General features: G+C 35.4%; 1 protein-coding gene across 1 annotated transcript in view; it reads right to left on the minus strand.

Annotated features, from left to right (window-relative positions):
- The window catches only part of LRP1B (LDL receptor related protein 1B), a 2136850-nt gene that overhangs the window by 262305 nt on the left and 1847995 nt on the right, over positions 1-26550 (minus strand). The window contains exons 55-59 of the mRNA XM_062186250.1: positions 25676-25863; positions 18091-18274; positions 13447-13532; positions 5645-5767; positions 4541-4722 (exon numbers count right to left, since the gene is read on the minus strand). Of these exons, the coding sequence (XP_062042234.1) occupies positions 4541-4722; positions 5645-5767; positions 13447-13532; positions 18091-18274; positions 25676-25863 (763 nt within the window). The remainder of the gene's footprint in view (positions 1-4540; positions 4723-5644; positions 5768-13446; positions 13533-18090; positions 18275-25675; positions 25864-26550) is intronic.

Genomic DNA, 26550 nt, shown 5'->3' on the forward strand with positions numbered 1-26550 from the left:
TATGTTTTTCCAAATTTCCTGCACTATTATCCATTTTGGCAACAGTGGATACAGATAGTCTATAAAGTGTTCTTCTCATATTTTTTAACATACATTTCAAATTTAAAATTGTACCTATTATTATTTGCTTGTGAATCTGCTAATATTAGGAAAACCAAAATGAAAATATAGCTTTGATTGCTAGTAATAACTTGCACTCACCTCTTTATTTTTTTCAAAAGGCTCAACTCATCTATACTAACTTTAAAGACTTTTTAAAAAGTCAGTTGTTAAAGCAGACAAAAGTATAAGATTTGGGGTTCTTTTTCCCTTATATCATGTTTGCATGACTCTTGGAAAACATGCTTATGATTCAAGATCTGAGTTACTAGAATCTCCAATTGACGTAAAAAGAAAAACATGGGGTGAAAGGCTGAAAACTGGCTTAAATATATATCTTAATATCTTATTACCTAAATGATTCTGATAAAAATCACTTAGTTTGAAGTTAAATTTTCTTATTATATAATAAACAGCACATAATCAAAATAACCATATATTTTCCAGAGACAGGATAAATAATACATGTATCTAAAATGATAAAATTAAGATAAAGTTTTCTAATTTATAAAATACTATAAAAATAGTAATTTTCTTCTTTATAATTTTTATTATATGGGAATTCACAAGCTCAATAGATGTACAAACTTATCATTTCCCTTTCTTGAATCATATTCTGGTGAAATTGTGAATTATGTGTCCATTTACATGTTTGTCCAATTTAGAAGCCTTTTAAGATTTGGTTAGGCCGGCGCCGCGGCTCACTAGGCTAATCCTCCGCCTTGCGGCGCCGGCACACTGGGTTCTAGTCCTGGTCGGGGCACCGATCCTGTCCCGGTTGCCCCTCTTCCAGGCCAGCTCTCTGCTGTGGCCCGGGAGTGCAGTGGAGGATGGCCCAAGTCCTTGGGCCCTGCACCCCATGGGAGACCAGGATAAGCACCTGGCTCCTGCCATCGGATCAGCGTGGTGCGCCGGCCGCAGCGCGCTACCGCGGCGGCCATTGGAGGGTGAACCAATGGCAAAAGGAAGACCTTTCTCTCTCTCTCTCTCTCACTGTCCACTCTGCCTGTCAAAAAAAAAAAAAAAAAAAAGATTTGGTTAGTTTTCTGTTGCTGTTGAGTTTTGATTTAGTCCTAGCTCTCTTCCACTCCATAAAGTGAACTTGGACAGCAATTACATGCTTAGCTTTCCTAACATATGAGTTCCTGGCAATTCACTAGATACGCCCTAAAATTCTGTTTTGTGTTTTCCCACAAAGCCTATTCATTTAACTAGAAAGACCTGCCACACTGAAATGCATAGTGGAACCTGGATACTTCTCTTTCTTTTTTCTTTTTTTTTTTTTTTAAGATTTATTTATTTATTTGAAAGGCAGAGTTACAGAGGCAGAGGCAGGAAGAGAGAGAGAGAGAGAGAGAAGTCTTCCATTTGCTAGTTTACTCCTTAAGTGGCTGGAAGGGCCAAGCTTGGGCCAGTCAAAAGCCAGGAGCCAGGAGCTTCTTCCTAGTCTCCCACATGGGTGCAAGGACCATCTTCTACTGCTTTCCTAGGCCATAGCAGAGAGCTGGAACAGAAGTGGAGCAGCCAGGACTCAACCCAGTGCCCACATGGGAGGCCAGCATTGCATGCAATGGCTTTAAGTGTTACACCACACCACGGCAACCCAGTGCTACTTCTAAGACTACCATTCCTATCTAGAAAGCTTTATGTGATGCCAGTTGAGCTAGACATATTTTCTATTTTTTCTGCCATAAGAGTTATTGTACTGTAATTATTCAAACCTCTGCCAACTGATTGGATGATGAAATACTTGGAGAGAGGTGCAGTGCCTTTTATTTTTATACCTCTACCTAGAACACAATCACATACACAAAAATATAAAGAAGTATGAGTAGAATAAATGAATAAGTAGATTAATTATATTAAGCTAACTTGGGCATATCATACTTTCACATCAATATCATAATAGACTTTTGTTGTGATAACCTAAAATGGCATCTTAGTTATTAAAAAAGTAAAATTATGCTTGGTAGTTTTAATGGTCATTATATTTTATATTGTTATGTTTATATACATTATATAAATGATCATTTTATAAATATTAAATAGAAATTATTTTTAATTACCCCAATTTTATGATCAATTTCAATACTAATTTTCAGACTATAGCAAATAACAAGATGATTGGGAAAAAATTGAAAAAGGGTAAGGCAGTGTTTGGTGCTGGTTCATGTCCAATTAGGACACCAGCATCTCACATGGCAGTTCTTGGGTTCCAGTCCCTGCTCCACTTCTGATGCCAGTCAGTTTTCAGGCAGGGTTGCATAATATTTTACAGTTGCAGCCTGAAGTTCATTTCATAAAAGCTAAAACCTGAGTTGCCTACTCGATCACTCTGGGGAACTAGGAAAGCAATATAAATACAGAAGTGCCATTAGATTTTATCTATTAAAACAGTGGCTTTGATTGTTTCATTAAAAAAGAACTATATGCTTCTTTGGTTATAATATCGCATAACCATATCAAAATCCAAATATTAAAACATCAAGTCTTTAATAACATATACAATAATTCAGTGTTTTGCTGTTTTAATGATACTTTTGATGGATGAATTTATGTTGATGATAACTTAAAGCTGTTTTCATTTTATAGGGTGATAACTGTAACATGGGAAAATAAATCTGAAGCTATCTCCCACTCTAAACACTGGACTAAGAGCTCTGCTATCAAATAAGTAATGTTCTTTCTTTGCAAAGTGAAACATCTTGAATAGAAGAAATGAGAAACTAAGCTAGTCATGTTGATTTTGAAGAAAAGGATAACTGTTTAGACATTAGAAAATAAACACTTTCTGATAAAATGTCAAATATTTAAAATAGTCACAGGAACAAAGATGGTAGCTAAATTTAGTACCTCTAGACATTATTTCTTTAAATATCTGTAGAAACAAGCTATTTTGTGACTTTTTTTAAGTAAAAATAAAACTGACACTATTCTGAAACTTTTTTTTTTCTTTATTTTTGACAGGCAGAGTGGACAGTAGAGAGAGATAGAGAGAAAGGTCTTCCTTTTTGCCGTTGGTTCACCCTCCAATGGCCGCTGTGGTTGGCGCACTGCGGCCAGCGCACCGCGCTGTTCCTATGGCCGGAGCCAGGTGCTTATCCTGGTCTCCCATGGGGTGCAGGGCCCAAGAACTTGGGCCATCCTCCACTGCACTCCCTGGCCACAGCAGAGAGCTGGCCTGGAAGAGGGGCAACCGGGACAGGATCAGTGCCCTGACCGGGACTAGAACCCGGTGTGCCGGCGCCGCAAGGTAGAGGATTAGCCTATTGAGCCGCGGTGCCGGCCGTTTCTGAAACTTTTTATCATGGTAAAGAAATATTCAAAAACAACAAAAGGGTTATATAACTATGTAGTAAAATAATAAGCCATGCCAATTATCTTGGAAACAAAAATTCATTCTTAATGTAAGACTTCTTAGGTACTGCTTTATGCAAATTAATGTTTAAAAATAGGCTACAAAATATATTATAACATAATTACTTTGCCAACTATAAACATGGGGGACAAAACCAGCAATAAAATGCATTTTCAAGAAGTAAAACCTTATTGTTGTATATGGTGAGATAAAAGCAATGACCTGATCAAACATATTATGGGAAATTAATTTACACATCAGAAAATTTAGACTACCACAGTTATCCTATGTAACTGTGACCATGTCTTATTTTAAGATATACCTTCTCTAAATATTTCATTTTAACAAACATGTTGTGCAGGCTTAACTTCTATACGCATCATTCTGGAGTATGTAATCATTGTAAATAATAGAGCAAAAATCGGATATGCATTCTCCATCTACCAGAACAGCATCCTTGAAAATGAGACAGCTGTGACATCTTAATGCATGTTTATCCCTCATTTGAAATCTCCCTCTCTGTTTTTCCTTAAACTTGGTGATGACTTGTCCCTATTCTCTCAATGAACTGTTTATAAAACACAACTACAACATGAACCTTTCCCAATATCCCTACTTTGCTCTTCCTTTACAATGCATTTGATAGTATACCTTGTCATTTATTCTCCATAGCTATTCCTCATGTCTTCTGCTGAACATGTTGCAAGATAATTGCATTACATACACCCATATCTATAACAAACATTGCAAAACATGATCTGAAAGTTTGTTCTTAATCTGCCTTTCCTCCAAAATTTTAAATCAGTGAAATCTGCACAATGTATTTCCACAATAAATTTAAGAATATTGATTCATTAGAAAAAGAGCCATTTTGAAGCTATTTAAGAGTTACGGTAAAATGTGCTAATTTTAAGTTATACCCTTCAATGTGATAGTCATATTATTGGTTTTGATTTCTCAGAACTTCTAAACATTTAATCATTACATTGGACTTCCACATTAATAACCTTCAAGACTTGATTTACCACAATGAAGCAAGCCAAACCTGAAATATTTTAAGGATTTTTAACATTTGTTACAAACCCTGCTTGAGGATCTAAACACAGGTCCCTGGGAAACTTCAGCCTTTTGCTAACGAGTATGGTAGGGTACAAGCCATTGAGTTTGGATACTTCAATGATCCTTTTTTCTGTGTCAGACCAATACAGATTTTTTCCAATCCAATCGACAGCAAGTGCATTGGGTACTGCTGTGTTATGGACTACCTAGCAAAATAAAAATTTTAAAAATTAACAGTTTGAATACTAACAGAAAAATAGAGCAATTGATTCCTGATTTTTATAGAGATATAGAACACTATTTAGCTATCAGAAATAAAATTTAAATAAGTAGAAAGCAATTTACCACAATATCATTATATATTTCTGACAAATTAGCTAATAGGTACAATCCCCTAAACATTACACGGGGTAAAGAAAAAAAAATACAAAAATAAAAGCTCTTGGATAGCTGCACAATTGACGATCACATTTTCTTTAGAGTTTATGTGTTCATTGTCTTAAAATTTGTGGAAAAATTCTATGTAACAATCGCATACACAATGAATTATTGATAGTATTTATCTAACAGGTTTTGGGGAGATACCTTTAGCATTCACCATTTTCCTGACTGCTCTTACTATATTAAAATGACTAGAATGAGAGAAGAAAATGCAAATAAGAACATGAACTGCATATTTTAAATCTAACAAAAGGAAAGTAAAGATACATAACTCCTATAATCAATTCTAACCCATCGATACTAAATATAACTATCTGCACAAATATGGTGCATATAAAGTGATTCTTGATATATGGTGTTTTTGAGTTCTTGTAGCTTTTAGGACTATGTAAAAGAAACAATTGAAACTTACAGCTACAGAGAAATCAATAGATAGATATATTTTAAGATATATTTACCCAATTTGAAGCTTATCTTACTGCAAGTAATACTCTATAATAAAATGTAGGGACAAAAATCCTCACATGTCTTACTTAAAGAGGTCATTAACATACACAGTAAAATATGAAATTGAAACCAAGCTAATGCATTCTCCAAATATCCTAACTACCAAAATATGCCATTTTCTGCTCTACTCAGTCACACCAATAATATGTTCAAAAATCCATCACTGTAATAAGTAGTTACCTTAACATCACTTCCATTTAAACACATTCTATTTATGCGACTGCCATTGGGTCTGCTGGAATCAATCCAATAAATGAATTCTTCTCTGTAATCAAAGTCTATAGCAATGACATTGTTTAAACCCTAAAAATAAAAATAATATTTTTCAATAAAAGTTAATAGAAATAATTGTTAAATGTGTGAGGCATTCATGAGAATCAGTGTCTCCCTTTGAATCTGAAGTTGCTTTATTATACAATAATAGCATTTATGATTAACATAAAAACATTTATGATTAATTCTATTAAATAGCATATGTGATTAATAATACTATGGATAGCTTTTTGGACATCATCCTATGTTCACATTTGTCCCATATCATATACTTAAAAATACATATAATTTATCCTAAAATATTTTCTCCACATAGGCCACAACAATTTTTAAATGCTTACAGTATAAATAAATAGCTAATAATATGAAAACCATGCACTGCCTTTAAGGAAAAAATGTTAAGTATTATCATGTTAAATTAATATAAGTATAAATCTGATGCCATATAACCTATTGTGTTGAACCAGAAAAGAGCATACATCTAAATTGGAACATTGTTATGATCCCTGAAGAATTAAGAAAAGGCCTGGAAGTCCATATAGTGAGTTATCAAAGAGAGTTTAGAAAGGTTACTTCCCCTACTGCTTTGTCCCAACATCAACCAGTTTCCCTTTTCACTCTTCAAATGCCCTTCAGGCAAGAGTGTCATATTAGAATTTAAAAAGTTACAACCTTAGGTGAGGATTTGACCAAAGAGCAACTGGGTAATCAGCATCCTTTTATTCCACGTGCTGGAGAGGTGAGGCAATGCCTCCCTCCAGCCTCATGGTAATGCATTTTTAGCAGGTAATAAAACAACACAAATTCAGCTGTTGTGTTTCTGGATGCTACAGATTTTTGGTTTGGTAGTTCTGTAGTTTTATTTGATTTGAGCACTATACAAAGGATTTGAGAATCCTCCTAGCTATGAAATTGTCCAAATGATTTATTATTAGGAGTCAGTTTAGTTCTGGCATATTGTTAGAGCCCATATATTTACTACTTCAACAGACTAACACAACTCGGATCAGAGTTTTAATTGTGCTAACTCATTTTAACAGATGAATGGTTTATTGATATATTGGTTCTTGTGAGTTAGGAAATAATTGATGTTATAGACACTTGGCAAAACTCCAAGAGATCTATGTGATATATATATATATATATATATGCACACACACATATATGTAAAGCTTGATTCTATCAGCATTCACCATGAAATCGCTAAGTCTCATGATTAGAGTGCTGTTGTCTTGTGGGTGAGGATTAGAATTTTTGAGGAGACAGGTTCTTTTACTTGCTTTGGTGAGGAGGGATACAAAGGATGTTCAGTTCAATTCCTGCATCTATTCTCAAAACTCAGAATTAATTAATTAATTAATGATACTTTTACATAACTCTGGAAACTACAGAGCAGTTTTTAAGGTTATTATTTATTCATTTGATATGCATAAATACAAAGAGAGAGAAAAAGAGACGGGATCTTACACCTACTGGTTCACTCCGCAAATGACCACATGGCCAGAGTTGGGCTGATCTGAAGTCAGGAGCCAGGAGATTCTTCTGAGTCTCCCACATGGGTGCAATAACCCAAGGACTTGGTTCAACCTCCAATGCTTTCCCAGGTGCATTAATAGGGAGCTGGGTCAGAAGTGGAGCAACTGTGTCTCGAACAGGTGCTCATATGGGAGGCTTAACCTGTTACACCTCAATTCTGGCACCGAAACTCAGTTTTTGACAGTAATAACAACAATGCTGTAGATTTATAGTCCTTTATAAGATTCCAGACAAAGCTAAATGATTACTGTTCAACTTTATTTCTTATAAGGTTATCCTAAACTAAAAAAGGTCTGGATATAGAAGCAAGCAGATAAAGTTCTGAAAAATACTGTTTTTTTTTTTCTTCTTTATGCATTAAGGCTACATTCTGGTAATACAATGATGTTAAAACTGTAGATTTAAATCTCATGATTTTATTTGACTTAACATGAATAATCTCTTTTTCTTCAGTTCCAGATTATCAAGATAACATGAAATAGGCTGACCCCACCGAATACCATGCCATTGGTTGTAAACAAGTGGCACAGGCAATACATATGACTCAGAGTGAATTCTCCACTAAGCTCAAGTGAATAAAAGAAAGCATATTTCTTACTGACAAGATTACTAATAATGAATAATGACAAAAAATATTTCAAAATGGCAACTGATATTCAGACTCAGGTTCCAAAGATTCATTAAATATTCCTTCACACATAAAAATTGGAGCACATCTTTAATAAGTTCACTTAACTGTGCATGTCAAGGAAGTTGTCTGTGCAAAATAAATCAAATATAAATGAATCAACCTAAAATATAAATCTAATGTATACCAGACGAGTTCTGTAGAGAGCGCAATAAATTCATTTTAATAATACTCTACAATATTCTTTCTGTTCAAATGTTTTTTCTCTCCAGAAGACTAATGTAAATGGGTTAGGATTCTGTGATGGCTTTGCAATTCAGATGGCTATATTTGAGAGCTTTGAAGGGAAAAGGTAGAAAGAAACACCTCTCCCCACTTCAGCAATGATTTCTTCACAATCCCTAGTTATTGCCAAATTATACTACTCCTTTCTTAGCAATAATCAATTTAGGTAATAAAAATCATATTCCATTTTAGAAATCCAACTATAATAAATTAAAGCTATAAATGCAGTCGAATTGAAGTTCTGAATTCTGTCATATCCATCTTGTTAAGCTGGTCATTTTCTACAGCTTTACCCTTAATCCCCACAGAAAACAGTGCAATGTTTTCTTTGCAGAATCATATGCAAAGAACATTAAAATAGCCAGGAGTCTGGTCAAAATCATGACTGAAAACTAGGGCCATCCTAGTTGTTTCAGAGCTGAAAATTGGTTTCATTAGAATCCTATTTATTTCTTTCATTTCTGTAGCTGAACATTTGCACCTTTTGGATTGAGATGATTAATTTAGGAAATTGTAGGCATTAGGCATTTTTTCTCTACAATTTTATTGGAATAAATGCACAGTTAGAACTGACTTGGATAACATATCAGAGAGCTACTTAATAAATTTTTATTCCTAAAATCGGTATTATTTAAGTGCATTTTCTAAATGTGGTATTTAAATTTAATTTATAGCTGGCCTAGCTATAACCTTGTTTTAGAATTTATAGGTAAGAAAACAATGCACACCCATTGTTATAATTTTATGCTATAAAACTTCATGAAATTACTACTCACTAAAATGAGAATAAAAGTTATGATATTAGGGCAGATCATTCTTTCTAATGAGCTATACAAAACATTCTTAATAATGAAAAAGGATGTAATCTTTTCATTTATTTTTTACTGAGAGAAAATATAGAGAGATAATTACTTATATGTTATACTGCATTCCAATATGTACAAAGACTCACTCTTGAGGGGGAAATGGCTCTGTTATCCCTCCTTCATGAACACAGCAAATATCATTGCTTTATCAGCTAAACATATGGTTCAGCTGACATTAAAAGAGAGTATTCTAGGGCTGGTGCTCTGGTATAGTGGGTAAAGCCTCCCTATGCAGTGCAGGTATCCCTTATGGGTGCCGATTCGAGTCCCAGCTGCTCCACTTCCAATCCAGCTCTCTACTATGGCCTGGGAAAGCAGGAGAAGATGGCCCAAGTCCTTGGGCCCCTGCACCCACGTGGGAGACCCAGAAGAAAACTCCTGACTCCTGGCTCCTAATAGGCCCAGCTCCAGCAATTGTAGCTATTTTGGAAGTGAACCAGCAGATGGAAGACTCCTCTCACACACCCACCCACCCCACCAGCTCTATAACTTAACTTTGCCTTTCAAATAAATAAATAAACCTTAAAAAAAGTTATGTAGAACAAATTGCTTAAATTATTTTAAAAAAGAGTATTCCAAAGAAAGACTTAATTGTTTTGTAGTTATTATTAATTAAGCAGAGTTATTTAAAAGTATTAAATTAGCTAATGTAGGAAACCATTTGTACAGCAAGTATGTTTCCATTTTGAAGCAGATACTTATACATAAGCTTCATCCTTAAAGATATTTCTTATATTATTCTCTTTGAAAGAGATAGTCATCTGTCACATTTTTACATTTTAAATAGATTTCTGGATTATCTTTTACAAACAACATGAAATATTTGATATTTTCCCAAATTTCCTAAGGATTCATAATTAAGAGAAAAGCAGTTTGACACAGCGGATGTTGGTGGCACACTCCAAACTCATTGGCAGGAGTCTGAACAGTCATTCTGGAGTAAGGCATGTATACTTATATATGCAATGAGCACATGGCAAGTGTGAGGACCCCAAAGCTGCCGTCACACCATAGCTTGAATTGTGGTAATTAGGGTATGTGAGCTCAGCACTGCTATTTTCCTATTTTTTCATGAGTAGCCAGAAATCTGGACTTTCTAATGAAATATTCATTTTTAATCTATTACCTAGAGGAATGGTGGAAAATCAAACTTTGTTATGACAAGTCAGTATCACATTGGCCAATAGATATTTGTACCTAAATAAGACTAAATTCTAAAACAAAACAAATGAAACACTTGCAAAAGCAGTGGAGCAATCCATCAGTGAGTAGCAAAAATAATTTAGCTAAGTTATAGTCAGTTTTCTGTACCCAAAATTCCAGATCCGTGGATTCAAACAGTAATAGGTCAAAATTATCTGGGAAAACGTGTTCTGTACTGAAAAGGTACAGATTTTTAAAAACCTTGTAATTATTCATTAAATGATATGGTATATACAGTACAGCAATGATTTATATAGAATCTGCATTGTATCAAGTATTCTAAGTAATCTAGAGATGGTTTAAAATATACAAATAGGGGCAGGCATTTAACCTACTGGTTAAGACGCCAGCGCATCCCACACTCAAGTTCATCATTTGAGTATCTGGCACCAGCTCCTGCTTCCAGTTTCCTACTAATTCAGACTTTGAGAGGCAACAGGTCGTGGCTCAAGTAGTTGAGTCCCTGCCTCCCATAAGAGAGACCTGGATTCAGTTTCTAGCCTCCAGCTTTGGCCTGGCCCAGCCCTGGCCATTGTGGGCAATTTGAATCTACAATTGGAAGCCCTTTCTTTAGCTCTCACTCTCTCCTTATCTTTCTCTCTCTGCCTATCAAATAAGTAAATGAAAAAATGTGAAATATACAAGAGGGTATACAAATGCTCTCTTTACCATTTTATATAAGGGAATCGTGCACCTGTGATATTTGATATCCACAGAGTGGGGCAGGGACTAATGTCCTGGAACCAATACCCCCAAAATAAGGAGGGACTGTAAATCTTCTTTATGTTGTTGTAAAGAAAATCACCATATGGGGCCGGCGCCGCGGCTCAATAGGCTAATCCTCCGCCTGCTGCGCCGGCACACCGGGTTCTAGTCCCGGTCGGGGCGCTGGATTCTATGCCGGTTGCCCCTCTTCCAGGCCAGCTCTCTGCTGTGGCCAGGGAGTGCAGTGGAGGATGGCCCAAGTGCTTGGGCCCTGCACCCGCATTGGAGACCAGGATAGGCACCTGGCTCCTGCCATTGGATCAGCACGGTGCGCTGGCTGCAGCACGCCAGCCGCGGCGGCCATTGGAGAGTGAACCAACGGCAAAAGGAAGACCTTTCTCTCTGTCTCTCTCTCTCACTGTCCACTCTGCCGGTCCAAAAAAAAAAAAAAAAATCACCATATGAGTGGCATACTTCATTTACAACTAATGCTGACAAAACTTCTACAAAATTAAGAAGTATTCTCAATTTTGACACACTTGTTCTAGATTGCATAATATTTATTCTACATAGTGTTCATGTCATTATTTTTTTTTTTTTTGACAGGCAGAGTGGACAGTAGAGGGAGACAGAGAGAAAGGTCTTCCTTTTGCCGTTGGTTCACCCTCCAATGGCCGCCGCGGTAGCGCGCTGCGGCCGGCGCACCGCGCTGTTCCGATGGCAGGAGCCAGGTGCTTATCCTGGTCTCCCATGGGGTGCAGGGTCCAAGAACTTGGGCCATCCTCCACTGTACTCCCTGGCCACAGCAGAGATCATGTCATTATTTTTAAAAGATTTATTTACTGGGGCCTGTGTTCTGGTATATTTGGTTAAGTTGCTGCCTAAGATGCTGACATCCCATGTGGAGGCTGGTTGGAGTTCCCACTGCTTTACTTTCAATCCTGATGTGCCTGGGAAAGGCTAAGTCACTTTGAAAGGCAAAGCAACAGGGAGAGAGAGAGAATGGGAGAGACACACACACAGAGACAGATCTTCCATTCTCTGGTTCACTCCTCAAATGGCTACCACAACCAGGGTTGAGCCATGTTGAAGACAGAAGCCAGAAACTCCACCTATGTCTCCCCACGGACGGCAGGGACCCAAGCTCTAGGGCCATCCTCTGTGGCTTTCTCAGGTGCGTTAGCAGGAAGTCAGATTAGAAGCAGAATAGCCAGGACTCAAACCTTCATTCTCATAGGAGATGCCAGCTTCACAAGACAGACCTTATCCTGCTATACTATGACACAGCCCCTGATGGCACCTTCATTTAGTTTGTAGCCAGGAAACATTTGCAGCAGAGCAGATGGAAACTAAATATCCAAAGATGTTTCTCATGACAAATAACAACATAGCATAACTAATTGTGAGGTCCTTGTAGTCCATGGAAAAATCACTCTAGTTAAACAGATTTGATGTTGTGCTATTTGCAGCACAGGCAGAGAGAAAAAAGTTAAGGTAAGATTTTCACAGTTCTATACCATATTATAAAATGGAAGTCATACCTTTTCAAATAAATTATACAAATTAAACTGACACTAGACCTCAACCATCAAAACAAATCAGTCTAGATTCTATCAAAGCAGACAGGATTAAGAGATAAAAATCACACAACTGAAAATGTTATCTCATGGACTTCAAACTATATCTGAGTCACAATCAATCTTTTACTATCTTGCTAATTCAAAATTTTAAAGGCTAGGCTTCATCAATGCTGGCTTATTATCTCATTCTATAAATAGGAACTTGAAATTCTTGAAAAGGAAATTGCACTTAAATACCAAAGAGGGGCAGGGGGCAGCAATTTGGCTAATCTAAAAAATATATTAAAAGATAATTTTAGTCTTTCTCTCTTTTTAAAAGATGTGTTTATTTATTTGAGAGGTATAGTTACAAAGGGAGAGGGAGAGACAGAGAGAGAAAACTTGGATCTACTGGTTCACTCCCCAGATGGCCTCAAAGGTCAGAGCTGAGCTAATCCAAAGCCAGGAACCAGGAGCTTCTTCTGGTTCTCTCTTGGTGCTGGGGCCCAAGGACCTGGCCATCTTCCACTGCTATCCCAGGCCATAAGCAGAGAGCTGGATCAGAGAGGGAGTACCTGGCACATGAACCGGAACCCATATGGGATGCCAGTACTGGAGGCGGCTTAACCCACAATGCCACAGCGCCGGCCTCGATGATTTTATTATTCTTTCTTTAATCTGAGATAGTTATCCCCCTGCTTTCATTATATTTGTTCATGTTTTGTTTTTGATATGGAGTGATATGATAATTTGGGAGTAATGCCTACACATCGTAAACAAACAGTTTATAGTGATCTTACACGTGTGCATGCATGTTTCCGTAAATAAATGCATTATAAAATCTAATTGCTAGGTATTTCTGCAGCTTTAAAGCATACCTGGCATTGCCATACTAAATGTTACGGAATCATCCTGGGATTGCCATACCTGTTTTAAAAGTGTGTAGTTGGAGCCATCAGTGCTAATTTTCCGTATCTCATGATGATCAGCAAGAATTAGAAAAGGTTCTTCATCTAAACAGCAGGACAAAGATGGTATTACACAATATTTATGGTATATGCTTTGCTTAGTTTGAGCTTAATTAAACAGCAACGTAAACTCAAATTCTGAAAGTTCACACTGAGCAATTGGAATGATTGTAAAACAAAAAGGTAACACTCATCCAGAAACAATAAGACAATCTAGATAATTCTAAGTGCATCCTTCTCTTATCCTCCATTTTCTTGGAAATTCATATAATTTTGTTTGGAATTCATGGAAAATATTTGCTTTTACAATGTTTACTCAAAATTAACTTCAGAAAAAAAAGATAATTAAATCTATACCAATCTAAAAGATAGCTAAACATTCATATAATCAGAAAATTCTTGGAAACCTATCCACTTGTGTTCTCAGGGGGATCTGGGTAAAGAACATGGGTCTCACTGGACACTTACACCCTATTCATCTATGTCAATGATTCTCTTAAGAATTCTTAAATTCTGTGTTGTGTTCTAAAATCTTGGTTAATTAGTTTTGCCTTTTTTCAGGAATCTTATTTTTTAATCCTGCAACAGTCTTTATTCACTTCCTATAAACTTGGACAATGTTTTTTAGTACCTCTTTTGTCAAGAATCTAGAAAAAAGCTTGATAAATATCTTACCATGCTCAACATATTAGAAGAACCCCTAAATCTTAATTTGATTTTCTCTTCAAAATTTATTCAGAAACAAAATGATCTCTTAAACACAACATACTGAAACTTTTTCATAGTATATTTACTTCCTTAAATATTTGATTATTTAAAGACAACTTAGTCAAACCCTCAAATGATATAATACTAGATAAATTCAGTAAAAATTTGTTCAATTTTTAAGAGAAATTTCTTTCTAACATGCATTCATACACTTATGTGCTAAAAAAGCAATTTTATACTGTTAGAAATTATTCAAACATTTTTAAAAAGACAGTTACTTTATAAATTCAAACTGCTTTTATTGGAAACACTTTATTGTTATTATTAGTCATTCTCCTGTTTAATTCACTTAAAATTATTACTGCCTTCTTGTCTTTTAATTTCAAAGTTAATATATAACACAGGTACATAAGGCATTAAATTATCTTTCAGCATATATTGTCACTTATGTTGGACATCATCTTCCATAATCCATGATAAAAGCCCCAATGAATCATTCTGACTTTCTATTGAGACCAAATTTAAGCTTGGAATTCTTCTCAATCCAGAGCTAATTTCCAAGTTTAAGGGCCCTTGCCATCCCTGTCAATACAGCTCTAAATTTATTGACATAAATTTAATCAAATCATAATTCACCTCAATACTTAGGCAATTTTGTTCTTATAATTTAATATATTCAGTTAAAAAAAAAACTCATGCCTTTTGCAAAAAGATTTATGCTTATACTCAAAATTATTATTAGCTTACCATTGCTATAAATAATGGAAAACTATTGCATGGATATATAGTATATGTAGATTCAGATTGAAATCATTAGCATTCATCTTCACAATACAATACTTTATAAAAATTTTAAAGTATGTAAAAATTGGTTGTTTCAGAGATTTCATCTCATCTTGTCTCATGCCACAAAATGCATCATGAAATAAACAACCAGCAAGTTGGCCAAAAGCAAGTAGATTAGGAGAAAACACATGGGATCCAAATAATCCTCAAATTGTTTTTAAAAATATTACAAGCATAAATGACAGTGAAATAAAAAATTGAAAAGCGGTTTTTCCTCCATAATGTGCAAACTTTCAAAAAATTTAAAAAGTCATTTTAAAATTTATATTTCTTATTTAAAAAAAAATTATTGATTGATTGATAGAATTACAAAGAGAGAGGGAGAGACAGATCTATCTGCAGGTTCACTTCCTAAATACTGCAACAGCCAAGGCTGGGTGAGGCTAATACCAGGACCTAGGAGCTTCCTCTGGGTCGGGTCTCCACTTGGGTGGTCCGAGGACTTGAACCATCTTTTGTGGCTTTCCTAGGCACATTAGCAGGGGGCTGGATTGGAAGTAGAGCAGCTGGGACTGGAACAAGTGTCCATTTGGAATACATTCATTGCAGGCAGCAGCTTAACCTGCTACACAAAACTGGCAGCAAAATTTATATTTCTGATATAAATTTTAAAAAGTAGATGAGAAAATATCTAATGTTTCAAATATTGTCATTGCCTACATTTAGATGCAAAATCAACTGATCTATTATTTTCAAAAAAATTAAAGGGATAAGGATCCTCTTTAATATCTTTTTTGTTCTTTGTTTTACTTTTAAAATTACATATTTCTCTGATATGTGAATTTTTTAATTAATTAATCAATTTATTTTAAGGAGTTCAAATTTCATATGTACAACTTTAGGAATATAGTTATTCTTCCCATAATACCTGCCTTCCCACCCATGCTCCCACCCCTCTTCCTCCCTCTCTTTCCAGTACAATTTTCCATTAAGATTCATTTTCAATTAACTTTGTACACAGAAGACCAACTCTAAAACCAAGTAAAGATTTTAACAATTTGCATACACACACAAACACAAATCTGTTTGAGAACAAGGATCACAGTTAATTCTCATAATACAACTCATTGAGGTCAGAGGTCCTACATGGGGAGTGAGTGCACAGTGACTCCTGTTGTTAATTTAACAATTAACATTCTTATGTATGATGTCAGTCATCATTTGAAGCTCTTGACATGAGCTGCCTAGGGTATGGAAGCTTTTTGAACCCACAAACCCAGTCAATATTTAGACAAAGCCATAAGCAAAGTGGAAGCTCTCTCCTCCCTGTAAATAAAAGTACATCCTTCTTTGATGGCCACTTCTTTCTATTGAAATCTTACAGAGTGCCTTCAGGTAGAACAACTTTTGCCACAGTGTCTTGGCTTTCCACGCCTGAAATGCTCTCACAGTCTGTTCACCCAGACCAGGAAGCCTTTAGAGCTGATTCTGAGGTCAGAGTGTGTTACTTAAAGCAACTGACATTCTATGAGCCTTCTGTGTGGACTGCTTCCCATGTTGGAACATTCTCTCCTTTTTAATTCTGTCTATTATAATTATTGAACACTTGATCCTATTTATATGATCTCTTTAATACTTAATCCTATCTATATGTTCACTTTAACACTTAATATGATCACTTTAACACTTAAGACGACATTATTATCACCCAGCTTAATGGGATTTGGGGTCCCATGACAAGTTTTTAAACTGTACCCTATTAGTTGCATCATCTTAATTTGTTTTATTCCCCTTCTAGATTATAATAAGAACGGGGTCATCAAAGAAGGAGGTACTTTTTTTTGAAGGGAGGAGAGAACTTCCACTTTGACTATGACCCTATCAGAATAAGATCAAAGTTGGCGAACCCTAAGGGCTTCCATAGCCTTGGCAACTCATGACTAGAGCCTAGGGAGATTACTGACGCCATAAACAAGAGTGTCAAATTGTTAAATCAACAATAGGAGTCACTGTGTACTTATGTCTCATGTGGGATCTGTCCTTAATGTGTTGTCCAATGTGAAGTGATGCTATAACTAGTACTAAAACAGTATTTTTACATTTTGTGTTTCTGTGTGGGTGCAAACTGATGAAATCTTTACTTAGCATATACAGAATCGATCTTCTGTATATAAAGATAATTGAAAATGAAAAAAAAAACCCACCTGGTGTTAAATTGGAAATTGCATACAAAAGTAATCAATTTTTAAAAATATCGTATAGGATCTCTGTCTGTACTGTACACTGTTATTTAATGCTATAACTAGTACTCAAACAGTATTTTTTCACTTTGTGTTGTTATGTGGGGGCAAACTGTTGAAGTATTTACTTAATATATACTAAACTGATCTTCTGTATATAAAGAGAATTGAAAATGAATCTTGATGTGAATGGAAGGGGAGAGGGAGCGGGAAAGGGGAGGGTTGTGGGTGGGAGGGAAGTTATGGGGGGAAGCCATTGTAATCCATAAGCTGTACTTTGGAAATTTATATTCATTAAATGAAAGTTTAAAAAATATTTTTGATATGGGCTATGCTTTATTAAATTTCTTATGTAAAGAATTAAGCACTGCTTATAATAAGCACAAATTTACTAATTTTGGAATAACTGAAATAGCCCTATAAAGATTTGTTTTTACTTTTGTTGCTCACTATCGCTATGGACCTCTTCTTCTCTGGTATGCATATCAGTGTTTGTGGTACAGGGGAGAAGAGAAAAATAGCACAATATTGTCACAATGGGGTCTGTAATAGTTTTGCCAAATTGGCTGTCAAGAACATGTGCTCTACAAGGAACTAGTCCTAGAGATAGTTCTTTTTCTCTGTGAGTACTCTCAAAAATCTAGAAAACACTTAATAATTCCAAGACCATCATGTATCGTTATTACAAATAGAGTGGCATGTGTAGAGTGTAAGTAATAAGAGAGAGAAAGAGTCCTGTATCACAGGAAGTCGGAAAGAATCTTGATGTCTCAGATACAAAGAGAAGTGAATTCAATAAGAATGGCTATAAAATTCAGGCTTCATATGAGTAACTGAGGTTAGATAAGTGGGCAAGTTCAATTTGATACCTGAGAGTGATTTGCAGCCATTTGGGTTATCAGGCTGTATTGCATACCCATCTGTACAGAAGCACTTGTAAGTCCCATATGTATTGATGCATTGCTGGCTACAGGGAAAGCCTGAAGAGCATTCATCAATGTCTACACATGTTTTACCATCATCCTTCAGTTGGAATCCAGGCCAGCATTTGCACTGGGGAAAGAAAAACGAGCATAATCAATTCATATCATTGTCACTGACTTTTAGTATTGAATATCCCTTTAGCCACGACCTAAGCAAGAAAAGCACTTAAGAACAGATAATGTCACATCTTTCTGTCTCCCAGCAATTAACCTTTAATAACAATTTCATACATTATGTAAAGTTAAATTTAAAAAAGAATTCTCTCAACTATCTTCCTTTGATCTTCTGAGGTTGGCAAGATAGCAAAAAAAATAATTGACATCACTAAAGCCAGGTGGCTAGACAGCAGCAAAAAACAGAACCAAATTTCCTTTTTTTTTTTAATCCAGCATATTATATTTCCTTCTTAGAAGACTTTAACAATGGTAAGAATTACTTTTTATGTGGATCTTTGAAGATTTTTAACATTATCACATGTTACTTCATTGGAGCCTTAAAGAAATAAAAAAAATGCTAGTATTTTTATTCTTAGTTAACTGAGGAGAAATCTGGAAGCACGTGAAGATGTCTAGATAAAGTCCATAGGAGTACAGAAACTTACTGCAATTATTAATACATAGTAAGTCTCAGTTAATATTTATCGATTGGATTTGATGCCATATTTAGATATACTAATATTGTTTGGAGATACAGTAAATTTAATACATGTTCTACTGTCTCTCAATAATCAAATAAATTTGTATCATCAAATCTTTTCTCAGCATCTTTACCACATTCTATATGTCCCTATAACTAACTAGTAAGTTAACTATTTGAGTACAAACACCCCTCCTATATATGTTTTGCATTCCTGAAAATGGTGAGGAATTGTGATTGATCATTTTCTTTCAGTTCCAGTCTCAGTCTCTGCCAAAGTAGCATATGAGAATCATCATCACAAAAAATGAAACTATTTCTGGCTAGATGATTATGATCACTCTAACCTTTGCCATGACTACTTAGTAACTTTTGTATCAAGGAATTTGTGAGTACTGAGTAGGATGGTGAGTTAAGAAGGAACTCTAAATTGTTAAAAGCAACTACTACTCAAGAAATTTGCATATTAAGCATTCATCTTAAAGGATTGAATAACTTGGCATTTATTGAGAAAATATTAGAGTTATTTATGTCATTATTCATATTATTAAATAATCAGTGGAAAATAAGTTGAGGGCTAACTTTTTTTAAAAAAATACAAAACATTTATTTACTACCTGGAGTGGGCTCAATGAAGAAACATCAACTTCACTTGAAATTGCTCCAAACATAAATATGTTTTCCCAGATCATGTTACAAGAAACATATCCCTAAACATTCTTAGAACTTCATTTAAATCAGCCAATTTACACTAACTTTTATATCGTAATCCTCAAGCAGTTAAAATGAACTTTCTAAATTTCTCAAACTCATTAGTATGTCAGGAAATTAAAGAATATATCTTGATATCTAAGTTTGTGACATTACTTACCTAGAGAAGATTTGACACTGTATTTGTAAGGCAAGAGGAATTGGTACTCGTCATTTGGCCAAAGAAAATCAGATGCTTAATATCATCAAACTGCATACTTAAACCTCATTAAATGGCAATTTTATGTGTAATATATATATATATACATATTAAAAATAAAAATACATTTTAAATACCAAAATAGAAATCTGACAGGATATAAGAAGGCATCATTGGAGAAGGCTGGAGATTAGATCACATTGATCATCTATATTCAGGAACCCAGAAGTCTGACTGGTAGACACAGAGCTATGTGTACTTAAGGGATAATCTGGCACAAGCAAAATAAAATTTTATGGACTGTGCAGTTTCTCTGAAATGGTATTGTAAACAGGACATAAAGCATCTCAATTTTTATGGTATATGGGAAAATCCATTTGTGTCTAGTGTCAGGCTTACACAAGTACCATAACAAGTAGATGACTTGGATGAAAGTATACTTATGGAAAATTAATTTTTGAGTGTAAATTTGGTTAAAGTTACTATAACATAGTAATATGGTTACATATTACTATTACATACAATTCTGTAAACATATGTTATAGTAATTTTTGGAAACTTTGCAAAAAAATTTTGATTTATGTAAGAGGGAGAGAAGGATGAAGAGATGGAGACAAGTAAAGATGAAGAGAGAGGAGCAGGGAGGAAGGGAGGGATGAGAGAAAGAGAAGTCCTATTCTCCTACCCTCTGGCTCACAACCCCAGTGCCTGGAAGCCGGATTCAATACAGGTCACCCACACGAATGGTAGGAACCCAACCAGTTGAGTCATCACCAACTTCTTCTCAAAGTATATGTCATGGGGATGGCGCTGTGGTGTAGCAGGTAAAGCCACCACCTGCAGTGCCAGCATCCCATATGGATACCAGTTATAGAACCAGCTGCTCCACTTCTGTTCCAGCACTCTGCTGTGGCCTGGAAAGCAGTAGAAGATGGCCCAAATGCTTGGCCTTTGTACCCACGTGGGAGACCTGGAAGAAGCTCCTGGCTCCTGGCTTCAGATCAGCGCAGCTCGGGCCATTGTGGCCAAGACCTCTCTCTCTCTCTCTCTCTCTCTCTCTCTCTCTCTCTCTCTGCCATTCCTCTCTCTGTATAACTCTGACTTTCAAGTAAAAATAAATAAATATTTTTTTTAAAAAAAAGTATACATCAGTAGTGAGCTGTGACTAGAGTCAGGACTCGAATCCAGACACTCTGATAAGGGATTCAGGTATCCCAAGTAGGATCTAAAATTACCATGCCAGGGTCAGCTGCAGGGTAGTGTGTAAAGCTGCCATCCATGGCACCAGTACTCCATGTGGATGCCAGTTTGAGCACAGATGCTCCACTTCTGATCCAGCTCCCTGGCTAACTTCCCTGGGAAGATGCCACGTGGGAGACCCAGAAGAAGTTCTTGGCTTCTGGTTTTGGAATGACCCAGCTTTGGCCATTGAGGCTATTTGGGGAGTGAACCAGCAGAGGAAAGATTTCTCTCTCTCTCTCTCTCTCTCTCTCTCTCTCTCTCTCTGTAACTCTGCCTTTCAAATAAATAAATAAATTTTCAAATAAATAAATTACCATGCCAAATACCTATCCCAGAAATTTTGTTTTTGCTTTTATTTAAGAAAAGTTTTAAAAAAGAGAATTTCTTCCATGAACCATAACCCGATTTTAACAAAAAACATTTTGCACCCAATAATTCAAAGTCATATAATTCTACTAGAATTGTCTTCATCATTTGAATTAAAGAAAATAATAATTATTTGTATTTTCAAAGATAAATGATATGAGATTTGCTTACATTTAATAGAAAATCACATTTTAAAGTGTTCTCACTCTCACTTTATTTTGTTTTAAATATTTATTTATTTCTTTGAAAGTCTGAGTTACACAGAGAGAGAAGGAGAGGCAGAGAGAGAGAGAGAGAGAGAGAGAGAGAGAGAGAGAGAGAAAGAGAGAAAGAGAAAGAGAAAGAGAGAGAGAGAGGTCTTCCATGTGCTGGCTTGCTCCCCAGATGGCCGCAACTGCTGAAGACGCGCGGATTCAAATCCAGGAGCCAGGAGCTTCTTTTGGGTCTCCCAGGTGGGTGCAGGGGCCCAAGAACTTGGGTCATCTTCTACTGCTTTCCCAGGCCATACCAGAGAGCTGGATAGGAAGTGGAGCAGCCAGGACTCAAACTGGCACCCATATGGGATGCTGGCACTGCAGGCAGCGGCTTTACCCTCTACGCCACAGTGCTGGCCCCTCTTGTTCTCAATTTAAAAGGGAAATTTATATAATAGTAAGATAAATAAATTCTTATTTTGGGGTTTCTCATTTTTATTACTATATATTTTCTGACATTTATTAGTTATTTATATGAACATATATGAAGCCACTTCAGAAAGTTCATGGATGGGGCTGGTGCTATGGCATAGAAAGTTAAGCCTCCGCCTGCAGTGTCAACATCTCTTATGGGCAGCAGTTAGAGTCCCGGGTGCTCCACTTCTGATCCAGCTCCCTGCTAATGCACCTGGGAGGCAGCAGAAGGTGGCCCCTGCACTCATGTGGGAGACTGGGAAGAAGCTTCTGGTTCTGGCTTCGGCCTGTCACAGCCTTGGCTCTTGCAACCATTTGGGTAGTCAACGAGCAGATGGAAGACTCTCTCTCTCTCTCTCACTCCTTCTCTCCCTGTACCTTTACGTTTCAAATAAATGAATAAATCTTTAAAAACAAAACTCATGGACAAGGGAATTCAAAGACATGTCATTTGTGGTGCAAAAATTTGGAAATCCCTGGATTTCTTTAATAATATGTATTTCCATGAACTTTTTCAGTATCACTTGTATGTATGGATCTCAAAAATTTTTGCACCAAAATTAATTTGTCTTTTAATTCCATTTTCCACAAGCATTTTGAATGATTCTTCTAGCTACTAATAATATATATAACTATTCAAACTTTTGCTATTCCTTCCAGGAAAATTTCTTTGTAGCTTTTAAGTGATAACTGATTAATATTGTTTTATTTATCATTATTTGTTAGAACATATTTCACTTCCATAAATACATTTATTTTAAAGGGTAAAAGTATCCTTCTCATCAAAATAATAGTTTTTTGTAGTTCAATGCTATTATTCCCCTCTGAATAGGTAGATACATTGTATTTGTTTTATAGCCAATGTACAAATGGTTCCTAGTACATAAGGTCTATATTTTGCTTTTTAAGCAATTTACATTTTGTCACAGAATTTGACAGATTACTTCTTGCTTTGTTCTGTTGATATTATAAGGAAAAATAGCTATGGATGATTTCCCCCACCTCTTGGAATAGAGAAATCTATCAGCTGACATTTTCCCCAAATGTATGTGAATGATACCTGACAGAATTGCCAAGAATAATACTCTTGAATTTGTATTCAGGTCAAAGCTAATGATTAAAATAAAACAGCTGTTAAGGAAAGCAAGGTCAGGGTGCCCATCAGCAGGAAGCTGGAATTAAGAACAGAGCTGGGACTCAAACCCAGCCACTCTAATATGGGAGGTGGGCATCACAAACTATGTCCGAACTTTTACAGCAAATACTCCTTCCAGATCTCCTTTTTGATGTAATATAACAAGATGTCCACTTGAAATGCTATAATTTTTCACTTTATCTCCAAGATTGCTATGACAAATACTAAGTATACAGGGTAAACATTTGCTTTGAAATTTATCAGACATGTATACATTCATACATATATATATACTATATGCATATATTTATGTTGTAGAACTCAAAATTATTTACATGCTAATGATTGAAAATTTTAACAATTACGTATAATATTTCTATAACATTATATATATTTAAGAATATTTTCTATATGATTATACATTATACATTTTTTTCTGCTCTACTGGGTTTTAACTTTTTTTTTTTTTTTTTTTTTGCCAGGCAGAGTTAGACAGTGAGAGAGAGAGAGACAGAGAGAGAGTTATAGACAGTGAGAGAGAGAAAGAGAGAACGGTCTTCCTTCCATTGGTTCACTCTTCTAATGGCCGCTACTGCCGGCACTGCACCGATCCGAAGTCAGGAGCCGGACTTCCTCTGGGTCTCCCATGTGGGTGCAGGAACCCAAGCACTTGGGACATTCTCCACTGCCTTCCTGGGCCACAGCAGAGAGCTGGACTGGAAGAGGAGCAACCGGGACTAGAACCTGGGGTGCTGGCGCCGCAGGCAAAGGATTAGCCAAGTGAGCACGGCACTGGCCCTCCACTGGGTTTTAAATATTTAATGTCCAAAATAATTACTTGATGCGAACACATATCATTCAGAGTTGTCCTGACACATTTGTTTTGTTACCTTCTACCTATAACAGTGTTTGTTAATGAATGCATGAATCTTTAAGAGAGGTTTAACTGCTTCTTAATACAATATATGTCTGAAAATATTTTTGTAAATATAGTTTTCTTGATTTCTGATTTTAATCTCTATTTCTATACATGAGAAATAATTGTTATAATTATTAGGTTATATCTATACACATGACATAAAATAAAATCTGAACAATTTAGTTAAATCAATCACAATCCTGGAAATCAAATTATATCATAGTTAAAGTTTAGCTAAATTAATCTTGATATCAGTGAATCAGAGGCTGAAAGAAGCAAATTGGTAGATCAGTGAATTTAAATACAACTGGGCTGTCATAGATAATAGCCCAGAATCTTTGAGCTACACAGTTTCTTTCTTTAGCATCATTTAGAGACTGTCAGCCACTACTGACACACTTTTGTGAGATGTAACTCATAGCAATATAAAGCTTTGTGATGGTAAAATCATCTTCTTATGTTCAATAACATCAGCTTCCCAACTCCTAAATCCAAACTTTGAAGCAACTCAGACTAGGTATGTTTTTATTCCACCTGGTACTTCATATATTCTGATTAGAATGTAGTAAACAAGTTATCTTTTACTGGCAAAAATAAATGTTCTTAACGCTTATTATGCTTTTGAATGTAAAAATTTGGATACACTCCAATTTGTCAAGGTCCCTCTTAATAAATTCCCATGTCCATAAATATGCTCAGTATCCCAGGCAATTTCTGGTTGGTACAGAATTCAGGAGAACATAATCTATCCCTGGAACTAGTCATCATGGGAATGAGACTGCCTCCCTTTTGTGTGAGTGACATCCTATTACTGATCCATAAAGAGCTGTTGCTCAGATAAAAATAGTAATTTACAGTCAATTGCTTTGAATGTGTGTTCCTCATATTTAAGTAATCAATTTTAAACCTAATTCACATCTATATATTTTAATATTGTGTTAGCTTGCATATATACTTCTAACACACTGAAATGGATGTATTTTATATTGATTTCTGTCAATCAATTCTGACAATCAATTTTGTCAATAAAATACCTTTGTTTTCAGGAGAATGTACTATTAAAATGCAATTAAGATACTAAACAAGCTTTATTTCTAGTGTCTCTGAAGCCTAACACATGCTTTCTGATTTTTCCATAGTGTTTCTATGAAAAACATTGTGATTTGGTAAATAAATGGTTACCTCAAGATGTACTTAAGAGATAAATAAATAAATAGTTATCTTAAGATGTACTTGAGAGAGGCAAAAGGAGGGAAGAATTGAGAAATTAAATGAAATTAAATGTTGTACACATATTTATGTAGCTATTACAATAGCAGAACCTTCCCTAAATACTATTCTTCCCTTTCTGATTTTATTCTTTATACTCTGAATATACTGGAAAATTCTTTGAGTTTTCATATTCTTAATCATATTCTACAACATATATATATATATACATACTTATTGTGGTTTCCTTATATATACACTTCCTCCATTTAAATAGCTTTACTTCACAATATTATAACACATCTTACCTTTTAGATTTATATTGGATTATATCAATTCCATTATCTAAAATTTTATCAGAAGATTTGCTTTTATTAGTACTTACCTTGTAACTGACTGGAAGGTCTTGACAATCTTGAGAACACCCACTGACTTTCTTACTCAAACATTCATTTATATGGCAGTTTCTCTCATCTGAACCATCGCCACAATCATCCTTATTGTCACAAAGACCTCCACTGGGAATGCACCTGCCATTTTTGCACATAAAAAATGAACTGTTGCATGACTGTTCTGGAAAAAGAAAATAAAACAAATGGAATATAAAGAGCATGCCATTGGTTTAGCTACAATTGTTGAAAACATTTGCAAATATGGTAGTTTATCTGTCAAAAATTATAATAAATATATGTACATAGAAATGACTTATGTTCAGTATAATACTTTATACATAAGTGATAGAAAACCAAGGGCAAATGGTACATTAATGTTTGTCATTCACTGCACATCTAGCTTTACTATGAAAATTAACAATCAAAATAAGCATCTACAGTAAAATTAATGGACTATTTCTATCTCATATATATTGTGAAGAATGAGTTCAAAGGCATAATAATAGTTTGACATTTCCCTCAAGCCATAGATCCTTGAGAAATTATGTGTCACTAAAAATTAAGAATCTAGAATAGGAAGATACACCTAAATTCTTTTTCTTCTTGGCAATATAACACTGACATTTTTAAGTCAGGGCATGAAAAGGACATCATTGGTGAATAATAGTTGTTCCTAATATAGCTATGGAAAGGAGTCCAGGGTTTGCAGCTACCCATAGCTGGATGACTTGAAAACTACTTACTATCATACGTGCTAAAAGAAGGCCTATTAACATGAAAACTACATGAGAAAGTGTTATTGCATATATTCTAAAACACATGACTACTCAGTCTTTGCAATAGCAAAGTGACAAAACAAAGTTAGGCT

This window comes from Lepus europaeus, chromosome 1, assembly GCF_033115175.1.
Source record: "Lepus europaeus isolate LE1 chromosome 1, mLepTim1.pri, whole genome shotgun sequence".
In the NCBI taxonomy this organism is placed as follows: domain Eukaryota; kingdom Metazoa; phylum Chordata; class Mammalia; order Lagomorpha; family Leporidae; genus Lepus; species Lepus europaeus.